At 54.7% G+C, this 14,549-nt stretch overlaps 4 protein-coding genes across 4 annotated transcripts; 2 read left to right on the top strand and 2 right to left on the bottom strand.

Moving 5' to 3' along the window:
* Window positions 1-24: 24 nt before the first annotated feature.
* On the top strand, window positions 25-5,888 carry P153DRAFT_113892 (uncharacterized protein). The gene is made up of 4 exons (XM_033661924.1): window positions 25-351; window positions 467-1,866; window positions 1,915-2,024; window positions 2,078-5,888. Exons 1-4 carry the CDS (start codon window positions 165-167, stop codon window positions 5,661-5,663), a joined length of 5,283 nt encoding a protein of 1,760 aa, XP_033519864.1. The 5' UTR covers window positions 25-164; the 3' UTR covers window positions 5,664-5,888.
* A 231-nt stretch (window positions 5,889-6,119) lies between these two features.
* P153DRAFT_370129 (uncharacterized protein) lies at window positions 6,120-9,054 on the bottom strand. The gene has a single exon (XM_033668964.1). It carries the CDS (start codon window positions 8,965-8,967, stop codon window positions 6,565-6,567), a length of 2,403 nt encoding a protein of 800 aa, XP_033519863.1. The 5' UTR covers window positions 8,968-9,054; the 3' UTR covers window positions 6,120-6,564.
* Window positions 9,055-9,276: 222 nt separating this feature from the next.
* P153DRAFT_434518 (uncharacterized protein) lies at window positions 9,277-13,413 on the top strand (the record flags this gene model as incomplete). The annotated part of the gene is made up of 1 exon (XM_033673087.1): window positions 9,277-13,413. The coding sequence occupies one exon, from the start codon at window positions 9,277-9,279 to the stop codon at window positions 13,411-13,413; it is 4,137 nt and encodes a 1,378-aa protein (XP_033519862.1).
* On the bottom strand, window positions 13,342-14,535 carry P153DRAFT_370128 (NDK-domain-containing protein). Its single transcript, XM_033668963.1, has 4 exons — window positions 14,391-14,535; window positions 14,303-14,333; window positions 14,050-14,197; window positions 13,342-13,987 (listed from the first exon to the last, which is right to left on the bottom strand). The coding sequence occupies exons 1-4, from the start codon at window positions 14,507-14,509 to the stop codon at window positions 13,722-13,724; spliced, it is 564 nt and encodes a 187-aa protein (XP_033519861.1). The 5' UTR covers window positions 14,510-14,535; the 3' UTR covers window positions 13,342-13,721.
* Window positions 14,536-14,549: the final 14 nt, after the last annotated feature.

The following is a 14,549-nucleotide window of genomic DNA, read 5'->3' as shown; positions in this document are numbered from 1 at the left end:
CCGTTGAGACGTGACTCGAGCGGGCAAATCAGAGGGCCTGGCGCCGTATCGATAGCGAAACAGGCCAGAGGCTGCGTTGCCAGCGCACCGCGTCGACGCCGGGCTGGGAGGAGTCGCGCCCAAAGCAGCCGGCCGTCTCCCAAGCACCAGCGCTGCATCTGGAGATGGGGAGCGCGCATCAGGAGCCCTCAGACGGGGCCCGCCCTCATGGCGACAGCACCGCGATGCGACGCACCCAACACTCGGCCTCGCCCGCCGCTCAGGCACTGACACTGACACTGACACCGACACCGACTTCGACACCGACACAGGCACAGGCACAGGCACAGGCCACGGCCATGGCCCCTCCTCGTACGTGTGGCCCCGTCGCAGCGCGTCCCTTCTGGAGCAGCAGGCTCGGCCCGGATCGACATGCGCTGCTCTGTACGATGAGCTGTCACGCAAACTAATACTAACCGTCCACCAGCCCTATCTTCCGCCGCTCCCCATGTGTCGTCGTCCAGGAGCCTCACGCCCTCGCACACCACCGACCCGCCTGCAGAGGCTCCGCCCAGGTCGCCCTCACCTCCCTCCAAGCAGCCGCCGCCAGCCATGATGGGGAGTCGCGCTCACGACGGCCCGGTCGAGAGGCTGCGCCCTCAGATCCCGCCCTCGTCCATGTCTGCCCCCGCCGGCCGCCTGCCCCGACTGCTGCCCGCCGACCTCTCCTCGTACTCGGACTCGTACCTGCCCTCGGCCACCATCGCCACCTCCGCCACGTCGCTCGCGGAGTTTGCCCACCTGAACCGCCAGCTGCGCTACCAGGAGCAGCGCAAGGCCCACTCGCGCGTCCGCCTGCACCGCTGGCTGGTCTCGAGCGCTCTGTCCGCGCGCCTGGTGCACTGCGGAGAGCTCGCCTACCGCACCCTGGTCGACAGCTTCAGGTCCGACGACAAGAAGGCGTTTGCCTCGCTGTACAACGCCCTCCACGACGTCCGCAACTCGTGCGACGCAACCCACCAGTACGCCCTACTCGAGCCAGACCTGGAGTTTGGCAAGTCCAAGAGCAGCAAGAGCGACAAGCCCCTCACCTTCTCGTCCTTCCTCAACGAAGTGCCCTCCCAGACGCTGAACGACCTCTTGGAGTTCATCTCCGAGGTCCGCACCAATCCTGATTTCCTGGCTACTCGCGTCTCCATTCTTTCCCCGCAGGAGCTCGCCACCCTCTCCTCGTTCCGCCAGGCCTTGGACCCCATCGACTCGGTAATAGCCCGTGGCAAGAACGCCGGCCCCCAGAAGCCCAATCAGCAAGGCCCAAGCCCCATTGAGCGTCTCTTGTCGTTCCAGCGACACGACCCTCTGGCGGCCCTCATCTACACCATCTTCGCTAACTCGTCCGGCCCCGACTCTGCCGAGGATCTTCGCCGCACTGATGTGTGGGCCACAACCTGCACTCGCCTTATCAAGGACTTGAAACCAGGGTCTGAGAAGTTCATCAAAACGGTTCTCGATGTCTGGGCCGGCATGCGAGAATGGCCAGGAAAGGCCCATCTGGAGCTGTATCTGATGCAGTCTCTGCAAGACGGCCAATTTCTGCTCGAAAAAGCCGAGGAGCAGTCTGCACGGCAAGGCAGTCAGCCCATAGCCCGAAACACAAAGGACACTATTGCAGCTGATGAGTTCTTTGACAAGGCCGTCAAACGCCTTTTCGAGGTCGTCGATGACGAGCCCAGCGCTGGAGGCATCCCAGAAGGCGTGCTAGAGATTGGCAACGCTATCCTCCGAAAACTTGAGGAAGAGAAGGGTCCCCGAAAAGCGTCACAGAATTTCTTTGTTTCCCGCTGGCTGTTCTCCACCTTTCTGCTGAACGCGATCATTCATCCAGAGGCAAGTCTCGTCCAACACGCCCTACGATAATTTGCTAACTTGCTACAGACCCACGGTATCATGATCGGTCACCATATCAGCGAACACGCCCGCCAAAAGATCCTCAAAGAAATTGCGATTCGAGCGCAAAAACATGTCCTGGATATGACCTACAATTGGTGAGACTCTATTGTTAGTCCCCGCTCCCTTACGCAGCTAACACGTGTGCTAGGCGTCAGCAAGTACCTGTTCTTCCTGAGATCCGCACTCACATCGAGAACATCCTGGCCAGGTTCAAGCACACGAAGACTCATACGAAGCCGATTCTCTTGCCTGCAAAGGCCATCACCTCTCCACGAGAGACTGTGGAAGTGCAGCCCTTCATTGTGCTCTCTCCATCTGACATCATCACTCTGGTCGAGACGCTGTTCCCCGAGCGTCGACCCTCATCTAGCCATCTTGACAAGGACAACCAACGCCGGGCTGGCCTAGCATCGTCAGCGTCCTCGGTATCTGCCATGTCTATGCAGTTTCGTAGTACGTCTGCCACAGCGGGCGATGCAAGCTCCATACTCAGTGCCAGTGCGTCCTCAATGACAAGCGACACTGCTTCCCGTGAGCCCCTCCTGGATGGCATCGTCAAGTCTCTTGATCGTCACAACCCATCTCTTGTAGAGAACCATCTTGAGGCCAAGGTCGCACCTACAGAGGTGTATGGAAAACGTCTGAGAATGGCATGCTCCGAAATGACTCGCACTCTGGGCCTTGACGCTACATCTGGTTCATGCCACCCTTGCGCCGAGCGATGGGCCGTGCTGTACATCTCCGCAGATGGAAAACAACTGAAGCCACGCATGCGCAAGGACTTTGACGACGAAGATGAGCATGACGATGATTCACCTGAGAGTGATAGTAGTGACGACGAGGGTCCTGGCGACAGGATTGATCTTGAAAGTGATTACCATCAACTGAAGGAAGCCATCGCAAAGCTTGTCGAGGAATATGAGATTCCCAAAGAGCTTGCACCCGATAGCGAATCCAAGAACTTCAGCAACCGCATGACGACCCGAAGGAGCGCTCGAGGCAGAGGCACAGGACGGCAGACGGTTGAAAACCTCGGGTCGCGCAATCCGTACAACCAACCCCAGGGTCAAAGCCAGAGCCAGAGCCAGCTTAGCAACCTGATTGCTAGCCATCGACACGTTCCCACACGGCATCGTTCTCCGCAATTTCCGAGAAGCAACAGCAATCCTCAGATTTCAGAAAAGTCAGAGAACAACTCGGTTCTTGCTACTATGCTTGAAACCGCCATGTTTCAATGTCAAGCACGCTCAGATTTCGTCAATGCGCATATGTACTACAAGACATTGCAGAGCCTTCGAAGGCTCAATTCGCCTACCCTTGTGCGGAACGGATATGCTGCTCTCCTCAATTACTTTTCACGCGGACCCCGCGACTTGCTTAGCAAAGCAGCAAACGCTATCGAGGAATTCGAAGCGTGGTTCGTATGGCTTAAGCAGTCTCAAGAGAGATCCGATGCCATGATCGAAGAGATGATGATGGGATTCAAGAACATGCGAGACAAGATGTGGTACGTTACTGATGTCCGCACCTCTGCGCCTTATGAGGAGGCAAGGAGCGTCGCGCTGGCTCTCAAGATCATGGGTCAACCAACCAGGACGCTAGACGGCAAGCCTATTCAAGGTCCTCGATCTCGAAACTATTCGAAATCATCCTCGAACAACTTTCTGCTCAAGAATGAAGCCATGCTAGTCGACATCATGGCTGCTTCTCAGGACTTCGGTGGGCCTAACAAGCTCTCAGATGAACAATCCGAGATCACTTTGAAGTGGCTCAACCAATATGGCGTTGAGAACTTTTGCAAGGGCGAAGAGAGAATTCATCGTTTCTGTCTCGAGGTTGATAAATGTGTCAACAAACTCGTTGGTGAGAACATCATTGAGACTCCTGTTCTATGGGCGGGCGATCTGTACAAACGGGACAGAGAGATACTCGAGAGCGGGCGGCAGAAAGGCGATCTCTTCCTCACTGGCGTTGGCACACTGTCTATCGCGGGTGACGAGGAATACGAAACGCATGGCCGATCTGGATCACGCAACCTTGACTTCGCTCAACGTCCGAGCCACAGCAGTTTGCGATCCGCTGCCAACCGTAATGAGCCTCAGCAAAGCTTCGATCAAACGGTGCACGATCTCTTCGGAGGAACTTCCCCCGTATTGACTATTGATTCGGCCACTACATTCTGGTCGCCTTTCCAGCCTCAAGTTCAATCGCCGATGAGTGCTACTAGCATTCGTCCTCGCACTGCATCATCATCAAAGGGTACCGTCATGCTAAAGCAATCAGCAAGCGTGAACGAAGACAAGCGTCGCTTCCTGCTTGACTTGAAGCAAACACTTACAGGTCTGCTGCTGAGTGACCTCGGCACCATGTTGTTCTCGAGTGGAAGCGAGACAGACTCTTGGTTTGGTGGTGATTTGCTCGAGGACTGTATCGAACGCAGAGACGAAGAAGAGCGTAAGCGGAAAAAGCAAATGGCGAAGAAGAAGAGCATGAAAGACATGCGCCGGATGACCCACTCTGACCAACGAAATCCACTCGAGGCTCTTGGTCGCACCGAGAGGAGCCAAGTCGCACCCCCCATCGCGACGTATCAGCATGCTGCGGCTTCCGACGCTCACCACTCTGCAGGCGAGCATTCCTCAGCGTCCAGCGATGCTACGTCGCGATCAGCCGGTATGTCTACAGCAAAGAAGGCCGGCTTGCTCGAGTTCCCATACAACGTGGCCTTTCGACGTCTTCTCAGCAAGTTTGCTACACATCCTAATCCGTACTCCAAACTGCACGCTCTATACGAGCTCGAGCTTCTCATCATTGCGTCTCTTTCTTCCCGATCTGGAAAATCTTACAACAACCGTCGAGATACGCTGCCCACTGTTCCTCAGTCACCAACTCTTGGTGCTATTCCTGAGCTCAGTTCGCGTGAGCCAGCGACGCATACCTCGCGTGCACAGAACCTGGAAGAGGCCATCGCCAACTGTGAGGAGCGACGCTCTCATAGCATGAATCAAGATCGTGTCCACAATGCTTCGCCAGTCCCCAACCGTAGCGGCGCTCGATCCCCTGTCGGTCCACCAAGCACAGATATGATTGTGGAGGTTATGCAAGGTCTCTTCCGGGATGCCGATATTCGACCCAAGACACTCTTCAGAGATCTTCAGTACATCGCTACGTTTGTTCCTGCGCAGATGCTCGACAAGACCGCACGTGGAAAAGCATTCTGGGATGTTGGTCTCGCTGCACTGGGCCTCAAGCAGGATGTCTGCCGGATCATGGTCGAACTTGTCGAAGAGGTGATCACACAAAATCTGAAGCGTGACGCCGTAGTCCCACAAAACAACGGCGGGGCGACGGAGAAGTCAGGCACAAGTACTGCTGCGAATATGCCAATGGATGATCCGGTATCTCGTTACACCATGGAGGATGCCGCCCGCATGCTTCTCATCACAGCCAAAGAAGGCGATTCCGTCGCGGAGCGTGAGCTTGCAATCTTCTATCTCACTTCACCCGAACTTCTCCACCGCGCTGTCTTGCCGCTCACAAAGCCAAGTGACGTGTTCAAGACGGAGCTTCTCAACCGCGAGAGGAGGGCTTCGCAGGACCCTGCGCGCAGTGATCCAATGACCATGTGTGTCGCACAACATTGGATGGAGCAGTCTATGCGGGGTGGTGACCATCTGGCCGCGAAGTACTTGCGCCAACGCAGTGAGCTAGAAAACATCCCATCGCGAGTTTAGTCCACGACCTTGTTAGCGGTGCTGCAGTTCTTGGTTTCCTGTTATACCCTGAGGCACTTTGTGTTGCCAAGTTCTTCGACATCCGCGGTGGTCTGTATTGCATTAGCGAGGCGTTTCATTGTTGTCTTCCTAATGGGATTTTCATGTTTGTTTTATGTTTTTTATTTGGTACGCATGATTCCCCCTCTTGCCTTTTCTTGTCGCATGAGTTGTTGTTCTTTTTTCGTTTTTCATTTTTCCCATCGGGTCATGATTGTTTGGTAAGTCGCCATGCCTGCATATTCACAACAGCACATTGTCGATCAATTGTTTGTTCTGAATTCACCAAAAATGCGGACACGGGGATTGGTAGATATGACGGTAGGCACTTGTAATGAGGTGATGTTTTCCAAATAGGAGAGCAAAGGAAGTATGTAGTTAGATGTTTGTGTTTGAGGTAACGAATTCCCTTTAGATGAGGTTATGGATATGGTACATGGAATGTTTGTTATACCTATTGTAGATGATCTTGAATGGGTAAAAGAGCTTAAATCGAAATCTTCTCACAAATATGTTGTCATTCCTTCCAGAAATCTTCTTCCCCCTTCTCCAAGATTCATGTCTCAGGCCCAACTCTTCAGCACCCCTTGACTTGCCGCATAGTGTCATTGACGGGGCAAACACTTATCGTGTAGTTATTAAACCGTGATCAATGAGCCTATGGCAGTACATCATACCCTAGCCTATGAATGATATTTGTATGCTACACAGACCATACGTCTACAACCGCAAAACTGTACAAAAGTGTAATTTACATATGCCCGAAGAACTGCTCCACCATCTAGCCTGTGCAGTAACAGAAAGACGCTATAGAAATACACGCTATGCACGCAACGAGATCAAGAAAAGCGTTCTGACGTTATCATAACAACATATACATCAAATCTGGCAATCCACCCACAATGTCCTTGACGATCTGATCCTCGTCTGCTTTCCTTCTAGTCGCCGAGTTCGTTATCCCAGTAAGTGGCGGCGTCGACGTCAAAATGTTTGGCGATGAGTGTGAAACAGGCTGTGCTGGCTCTTCTGCCGCTGGATTTGTGAGGATGGAAAATGAATCGGAAGCGTGCTGTTGAGATGCGGGTGGCTGAGACGGAACACTTGATTCGAAGATTGAAAAGTCGGCGTCGGCCCAGGAGTCGACTGGTGGGTTTGTAGAAGATGGAGCTGCAAGTGAGGTAGTGGAGGCAGACTTTGAGGAGTGGTCATCTTTTGTCGTTTCTGATACAGATATGGGGACTGCTGGTTTCCAGGCGAAGAACTCATCTAAGTTACCGCTCTCCTCGGGGGTGTTCTGTTCTCTTGCGCCTGGTTTTGTTTCTGAGGGCAACGGGCTTGATAGCTCGAGTATATTAGTCTCTGGCGTTGAGACTGCCAAATCTTTTGCTAATTCCAAGGTGCTGGATCCAATCGGACTGTGCTCAATGCTGGGTGATACAAAACTATTCCTCTGAGAAGAACCTGATGTTGGCGATATGATGTTCCCAAGTGGAACGATGGGAGAAGCATACGCCGTGTCAGGAAAGGCCCCAAATGACTGAGGTGGAACGGACACTGCTGGGCTCTGTATCATTTCGCCCCAATCGTCATCATCATCGACCTGAGCGCTCGCAGATTCTTCTCTGGAGATTTTGGTATCGAGGCTGCCAAGATTGGCCCACGGATCTCTTGAGTCCATGGTGGGAAAGGAGACAGGCGGCGGGCTTGAGTTTGAGATGTGTGTTGCTTGTCCATGTTTGTATGGTGTTAGATCTGCCGACATGGAGCGACTCCCATGCTTTTGAGCGTTGGTGATGGCAGCGTGTTTCAAGATTGAAGGCGAAGATGTGGATGGTAGAGCAGGGATATGATGCTGCCAAGGATCAGCTTGTGCTGATGGAGAGCTCCAGTCGAAAGCAACGGATGCGTTCGTCGGTAGTGGCGGTAGACTGTGTCTCGCAGGCGCAATTGGATTCGAGGTAGGAGTTGATGTCTTGTTCCGAACGTGGGTCCTCGTTGTAGCCAGATCGACTGGAGCGGTTGTGTCCCAATAAAAGGAGGCTCTCGCGCCTGCTCCAGTGCCAGAGATGCGATCTTCACGCGCCCATCGACCGACAATCTTGTTAGCTTCCAACCTGACATGAGAATTTGCCCAGGTGACGCGGATGTAGTTGTCTTGGTCGTATCCGGCATTGTGCTCTCTCATCGTCTGCTTGCGAGTCAATCTGTACCAAGCCTTCCGTGCTGTTGTTGAGTATATTGGATCCTCTGGCGCGTCATGCAGGTCTTCCGCAGTGCTCGGAGACGGAAACAGGTCAGCCACCAAGGCCATGTCGGGAGAGAACACTCGAGAAGCGGCAGCATCTTGAGTAGTATCTTGGCCGGTGGTGGTTGTGGGCAGGTCGGGGGCACGGTCAGAGTCCACAGACCGGGGCTCATCGATGGTCTTGTCAGGTCCAGCGTTGGGCTCTGTCTCGTGGTGTTCCTGATGTGGCACAGTGACTTTCCCAGCGCCTTCCTCTTCAAACGAGGTTCTTGACGACTCGGCAGGCGCGTCGTTGTGGCTTGTCTCGGATGGAGAGGTGGAGGCGCGTGTCGATAAGTCATCGTCGGGTTGAGATCGAACAGGTGGGGAGGCGTCGTGGGGTTGTTTGGTAGTCACAGCGTCGGATGTGCCTGAGATGGCATCATCTGGGCCCTTGTCCTCGTCGCATTTTGCCGTGTTCCTCTCTTCTTGTTCTACCGTGTCCTTGCCATCGCCTTCTCCTGAGTCTCCCCCTCCATACTCTGCCGCATCCCCATGTCGATGTTCTGTTGTGTACTCCTCCTCACATTCTACCGTCTCCCCTTCTCCATCTTGTATCGTGTCCCATGGCGTACTGTGGAGAGGCTGTTCAGGACTGGTCCATTGCTGCAGTGTCGCGGGACTCGATGTGGACGTGCCCAGGCTCACCGTCTCTCCATGCTCCAATGTGGTGGGCTTCTCTCCCTCGCGGTGTTCTACCTTGTCCCACGACACACTACTGAGAGCGTCTTCGGTTGCAGTGGATACGGGTGCAGATGTTCCCGTGTCGATGGGAGTACGAACAACTGTTCCCGGCGACGTGGCCCAGGCACCAAATGCATCGCCCTCGCTGTTCCCCCAGCCGGCATCGTCGACAAAGACATTGAGCAGTGCAGGCGGGGCGGCGGAGGCGGCAGGGGGCAGCGATGCTAGCTCAGGCTTTGTGGGAGAGTCGTCGTAAGCGTCGGTGTGGTCAGCCCAAGGGTCGCCCCAATTATCCATGTTCGGACGGGCGGGTCAGGCTTCATAGTGAGGCGCTTCTGCTAGAGAAGCATTCCTCGGTCCGTGTTCCGTGCTGCGACGACGCGGTCTGGCGTGCGATGGGAGCAAAGAAGGCAGCTGCGGCCGAGGCAGACTAGCCGCATCAGCTTGGCGGGCGGACAAGTCGCGTCTCACTCACAGCAGACGCCGCCAAGCTCTGCTCGCATTCACCCACGACGCGCTCCGAGTTGGACGGCTGCTCGGTTGCCCACGCACCCATCATGTCAACCTCGTAACGCGACCCAGCCCACGCGGCGCGCAATCACCACCATGGAGCACCCAGACGACCACGAGCGGGTCCGCATCGCAGCGCTCACGCCCGCACTGCCCGCGCCCGAAGGCAAGCAGTTCAAGGCCGTCGTCACCCTCATCTGGCCCTACTCGTCGTCAACGCGCCAATTCGCCCTCCTCCTCGCCGAGCCCGAACTCCGCCTGCGTCGCAACAAGGGCCAGGTCCGCGCGCGCTTCCACGAGTCCAGCGCAAAGGCCATTGCTGCGACGGGCGTCGGAATCGGAGACGAGGTGGTGCTAGACCTGGGTGGCGCCCAGTTTGTGCAAGACGCCACTGCCAGCACCCCGGGCAAGACCATCGACTGGGACCTCTCCTACCACGGCATCCTCACCGCCCGTATCTTCCGCAGTGGACGTGAGCTGGCCAGCCTCGACCTCGTCCATGCTGCGCCCACACCAGCGCCGCAGTCTCCTGCCCGCCCCCACGCCATAGCAGCCCCGAGCCCTGCCCAGCAGTGGTCATCCCCGGCTTTCCTCAAGCGCGCCCGACTCTCCGACAGCCCTGTTTTCGACGCCCCCCATGATCCGTTTGCCGACGGGCCTGAGGCTGGCCACGACAAGAAGCGCCGGAGGAAGTCGTACCGAGACTGGACAGCATGGACATACTCGGCGAGGACCCCGTCGCCTGACAAGGAAGACGTGACCATGGAGGACCAGCTCGAGTCCGCCGAGCCTTCGCCCAGCCGTTCAACCCACTTGCCCAAGACGCCCATATCTCCGCCTCTACTGGAGCGACAAGTCATTGAGGAGGAGGAGGAGGAAGATGAAGAAGAAGAAGAGGAGGAGGAGGAGGCACGAAAGGCACAGACTGCACTGTCCAAACATGCTTCACCTGCGGAACAAGCTACCACTCTCACCGACACAGGCTTGCTTGCGGACGAGGACAGCTTTGTGCGCGACACCAGTTATGACGCGCTCTCTGTCGCACCTGACGACACCCTGCCTTCAGATGCACAATTTGCCTTTGGTGGTGATACAGAGCTTGACACCGAAGTAGAAGAAGAAGAACGTCGTCAAGACGGACACTATGATGCTAGTGTCAGTCTGACAGAAGCCGATGTTCTCGAGCCGAAAGACAATCCTTCACCACCAACCGAGGACGAAGCCGATCATGTTGCGTCCAGTGTCAGTGACCAAGACTACGCCGAAGAAGACGTAGGAAGTGCGACTGAGCAAGATGGTCCAATTGCTATTACAGAAGCTAGAGAAGCTACAGTATCCGCGCCCGCGACAACGACAGAAAATTCCCAGCTTTCAGTAACAGAAGAGCCCGTACATACTGCGCCTTTCCAAGATGCTCTCCGGATTGCTATGCCTCCTCCACTTTCGATCCTCGAGACCAGTTTTCCTTCAGGCATGCGAACACCCCTTGGCAAAGAGCCTTCAAGTCCAACTCTGAAGCCATTGGATTCTTCTACTCTTCCGCTTCCCTCTCCGTTCCCAGGAGAGCACGACTCCACCGTGACATCGTATCTCGACCACATCACGACTAATGACCTTGAACACTCCGAACTTCCAGATACCGGAGAAGAAGATCCGACAGACGACGCCGACTACATCATCGAAACAAGTTTCTACAGCTCGATAAGCTCGTCCAAAGCCGGCGCGTTTCACCCAACGCACGAGTCGGCTTTTACTCCTGTGCGATTCACTTTCGGCATGGATGGAGCTGGGTTTTCTCGCCCATTGGAACTGTCTTCTCCGGAACCGCAGGGGCAAATAGAAGTTGAAGAGCATGTACAACGGCATGTGGAAATTGCCGACAACGTCGACAACCCACCTGATACAGTTCCAGCAACGCCCAAGTCAATCTTTTCCCTTCACGACACATCGATGCAAGACGAAAACGTTCAGATTCTGGACAACGACGATGAACTTGTCAACACTCAGCAGTCCGCAGTCATTTCAGAGATTATCGACCTAGGTTCCCCGTCCGAAGATGATGGCGAAGAGGAAGATATTACGGTTGGATCGCAACACATCGATACTGATAAAGAAGAGTCAAAGGAAGGAAATATACAACTCAGAACGGCGGCAAGTCACTCTTCTACTCCTGTTCCGCGCCAGGATCCCGTGACTAAAGTAGTCGTACCGGGATATACGAACGATCATAGTGAGTTAGCAGCCGTGGGCCACATGCAAGAGGTTCCGGCGTCAACCGCCTCGCAATCTGAACTTGCTACTTACACAAGCCCCTCCCAGGCACTCGACAATGAGAACAATTCCTCAATGGAACAGTATACTATGGTAGACGACTGGGAGCCGCAGCTAGGCATAGACTACTCGGATGCCGTGATGGAAGACTCAAATCTACAGGATGAGGTATTAAACTCGCCTCAACAGGAGTCACACATTGAAGACATGTTCCCAGGTGTTAAGATGGAATCAGTTGAGGAAGACTCTCTGTATCAGATAAGCCAGCAAGATGGGCAACCATCACAGAACGATCAAGATTCTGACAAGTTATTAATCGCCGTTCCTCAGGAAGGAGATAAACTTGGCAAATTACAACTCATTGCCGTACCTGCCACTGGCCCCGCCAGAAACACAAGGTCCAAGACTAAAACCTCGATGTCCCCACCCAGGGACGATGTACCCACATCTCAACGCTCGACGAGGTCGAGCGGAGCTGGGATGTCCTTGACTTCCCATGCGCGTACAACTATATCTCCACCCAGAACGCGGGGGCGTTCGACTATTTCCCTATCACAAGATGCTTCACAACTCTCACCATTAGATTCTCACTCACGGTCAAGATTGCTGTCATCTACTCAAAGCCCACAAGTGCCTGCCGCTGCCCCTACGCACTGGAGTGCTCGCAAAACTGCCTCTCGAAGAGGCATAAACTCATATTACGATTTTGATCCATTTCAAGAGCGCGATACTTTTGCGACTAGTCTCGAGCCATCCCAAGAGTTAGGTGCTTCGCAAGGTCGATACTCCAACGTGTCCTATGTGAAGGACTCCGAGGAGGATAGCCTCCACTCCGAGCATTCCATATCCACTGTTCAGCAGTCTGATGATTGGGATGGGTCCGCTATGCATGACGACCGGGATTTTGAGCTTGTGACACCGCCAAGGCTAAAATCACGCGTGCAAGGTACATCTCATGTTGAGTTGCCTGGTGAAGGTGAAGGTGATCAGCCCCGAAGCTCGCCTCCTCAGCCGACCGATGTAAACGAGTCTACGCACAGTTCACCGCCCGTCATTGCATCTGAGGTTCCATCTACCAGACAACAATCGCTCCATGACAGGCACAGTTTGATCACGCCGCAAGCGACGCAGCAAACTACGGCACCATCACAATCTAGGCAGAAGCAGCATTCTGTACTTCTGACACCACAACTCACCCAGACAACCTCCTCGGGTCTCCCTTCTTTTAAGTCAGTAATCGAGACTCAATCAACCACCGAATCACCCATGGCGAAAGTAATACCCCACCACGACGAAGCAACCCTTGAAGTAGCCTCCTCCCCTAGCCTGCACTCTACCGACAACTCCAACTCGGATGACGAGGCGACACTCATCGCGCGCCCTGAAGATCCTTCTGTCGGCCTCTCCACCCCGCTCGCGTACTACACCCCACTCAAAGATCTGGTCTACTTCCTGAACCGCTCGTCACAATTCCATTCCTCCGCCAATCCTGATATCCTTGGCCTCGTCACCTCAGCCACTACCCCAGCTGCAAAAGCTGCAAAGGGCCCGCAACACTGGAACACCACGCTTCACATGACGGATCTGAGTACCTGGCCCGCCACAACAACGGTTCAGATCTTTCGCGCGTATCAGACCGCGCTACCAATTGCAGAGCAAGGCGATGTCGTACTACTGCGTGCTTTTAGCGTCAAGAGCTTGAACAGGAGTGCCACGTTGATCAGTACGGATGAGAGTAGTTGGTGTGTCTGGCGGTATGGAAAGCCTGTTTGGGGTGCGAAGAGGGGTGCCTTTGGAGAGACAAGGGCCAGAGAGGAGGTCAAGGGGCCGGCAGTGGAGCGGGGAGAGGGAGAGTGGAAGGAAGTAGAGCGGTTGAGGGGATGGTATGTCAACACCGTGAAAGCGGGCTCGGACAGGAAGAAAGAGGAAAGCCAACAAGGAGTGGAGAGTGAGACAGCTTAGGTTTAGATGTCCTCCCGCAATCAAGCCAACTTATTGCTTTGCTTCGGCGTATCGATAGGCCTTGTGAATGGGTGCTGTCTATCGATTTGCATGACTTTAGACCATCCATAAGAGTGAGCATGGCGTTGTTAGACCACATCAACCATGAATAAGCATTGTGTTGTCTGGAGATCAATAATAGTCTCATTTTTGTGTGTTCTACGTGACGATCATGTCATTTCGTGTCATTTCGTATCCTCATTGACCATCTGTACCCCTCAAGTGTCGACTGACGTTACGCCAATCTCAACTGTACTAGGAGGATGCATCTATGGCTTCTCATAGACCCAGTCGAACTGAGCGATCTTCCAGCTCTGGACCTCGCCCTCCTTGAACCAGAGAGCAATCTCCTTCTTGGCGTTCTCGACGCTGTCGGAGCCGTGGCACACGTTGCGGCCAACATCGAGGGCGAAGTCGCCACGGATGGTGCCGGGGGCAGAGGCGAGGGGGTTGGTAGCACCGAGGATGGAGCGGCCGGTCTTGACGGCATCACGTCCCTCCCAGACCATGGCGCAGACGGGGCCAGAGCCCATGTCTAGGTGTTGTCAGTATTGGATCTGTGTAGTGTAGTGGGATTGTGGGGTCGTGGGGTCGTACAGGCAATTAGTCCGGGGAAGAAGGGCTTGTCGCTCAGGTCCTCGTAGTGCTTCTCGAGGTGCTCCTTGGAGGGACTGACGAGCTTGATGGCAGCAAGCTTGAAGCCACGGTTCTCGAAACGAGAGACAATGGGTCCAACGAGGCCGCGCTGGCAAGGATTGTTAGCATCGTGTTGTAGTGTTTACCCCGCATTGCACTCCACCACCCTCAGAAGAGCAGTGGCAGGAAGATGGGAGACAGTAGAGTAGCATACCTGGACACCATCAGGCTTGATAGCAATGAAGCTGTGCATAGCTCGTTAGCCCACCGTCACTTGCTACCCCTCGCGGTGCTCAACGTACGTCTGTTCGGTGGTCATGTTGGCGGTTTCTTGGGCTTCGATGTTACGGCGTAGGTGGGATCTGTCTTTGTGACCGAGTAACTTGAAGATAGGAGGGTCGTGGCTAGTGGAATCAGACATGGGATTTTATCTCGACACTACTCTAGGTGGGGTACTCTCG

Source organism: Dothidotthia symphoricarpi (assembly GCF_010015815.1).
Source record: "Dothidotthia symphoricarpi CBS 119687 unplaced genomic scaffold P153scaffold_20, whole genome shotgun sequence".
Classification (NCBI taxonomy): Eukaryota; Fungi; Ascomycota; class Dothideomycetes; order Pleosporales; family Dothidotthiaceae; genus Dothidotthia; species Dothidotthia symphoricarpi.
Note: the sequence above shows the minus strand (reverse complement) of the source record. Positions and strands in the feature narration are given on the sequence as shown.

What these genes read in the sequence shown, in the direction of transcription:
- P153DRAFT_113892 (XM_033661924.1), top strand. Translation starts at nt 165, where the DNA reads ATGGGGAGCGCGCATCAGGAGCCCTCAGACGGGGCCCGCCCTCATGGC. An exon ending in ACGCGATCATTCATCCAGAG is followed by an intron (nt 1,867 to 1,914) that starts GCAAGTCTCGTC and finishes AACTTGCTACAG; the next exon opens with ACCCACGGTATCATGATCGG. An exon ending in CTGGATATGACCTACAATTG is followed by an intron (nt 2,025 to 2,077) that starts GTGAGACTCTAT and finishes CACGTGTGCTAG; the next exon opens with GCGTCAGCAAGTACCTGTTC.
- P153DRAFT_370129 (XM_033668964.1), bottom strand. Translation starts at nt 8,967, where the DNA reads ATGGATAATTGGGGCGACCCTTGGGCTGACCACACCGACGCTTACGAC.
- P153DRAFT_370128 (XM_033668963.1), bottom strand. Translation starts at nt 14,509, where the DNA reads ATGTCTGATTCCACTAGCCACGACCCTCCTATCTTCAAGTTACTCGGT. An exon ending in AACATGACCACCGAACAGAC is followed by an intron (nt 14,334 to 14,390) that starts GTACGTTGAGCA and finishes AGCTATGCACAG; the next exon opens with CTTCATTGCTATCAAGCCTG. An exon ending in CTTCCCCGGACTAATTGCCT is followed by an intron (nt 13,988 to 14,049) that starts GTACGACCCCAC and finishes GACAACACCTAG; the next exon opens with ACATGGGCTCTGGCCCCGTC.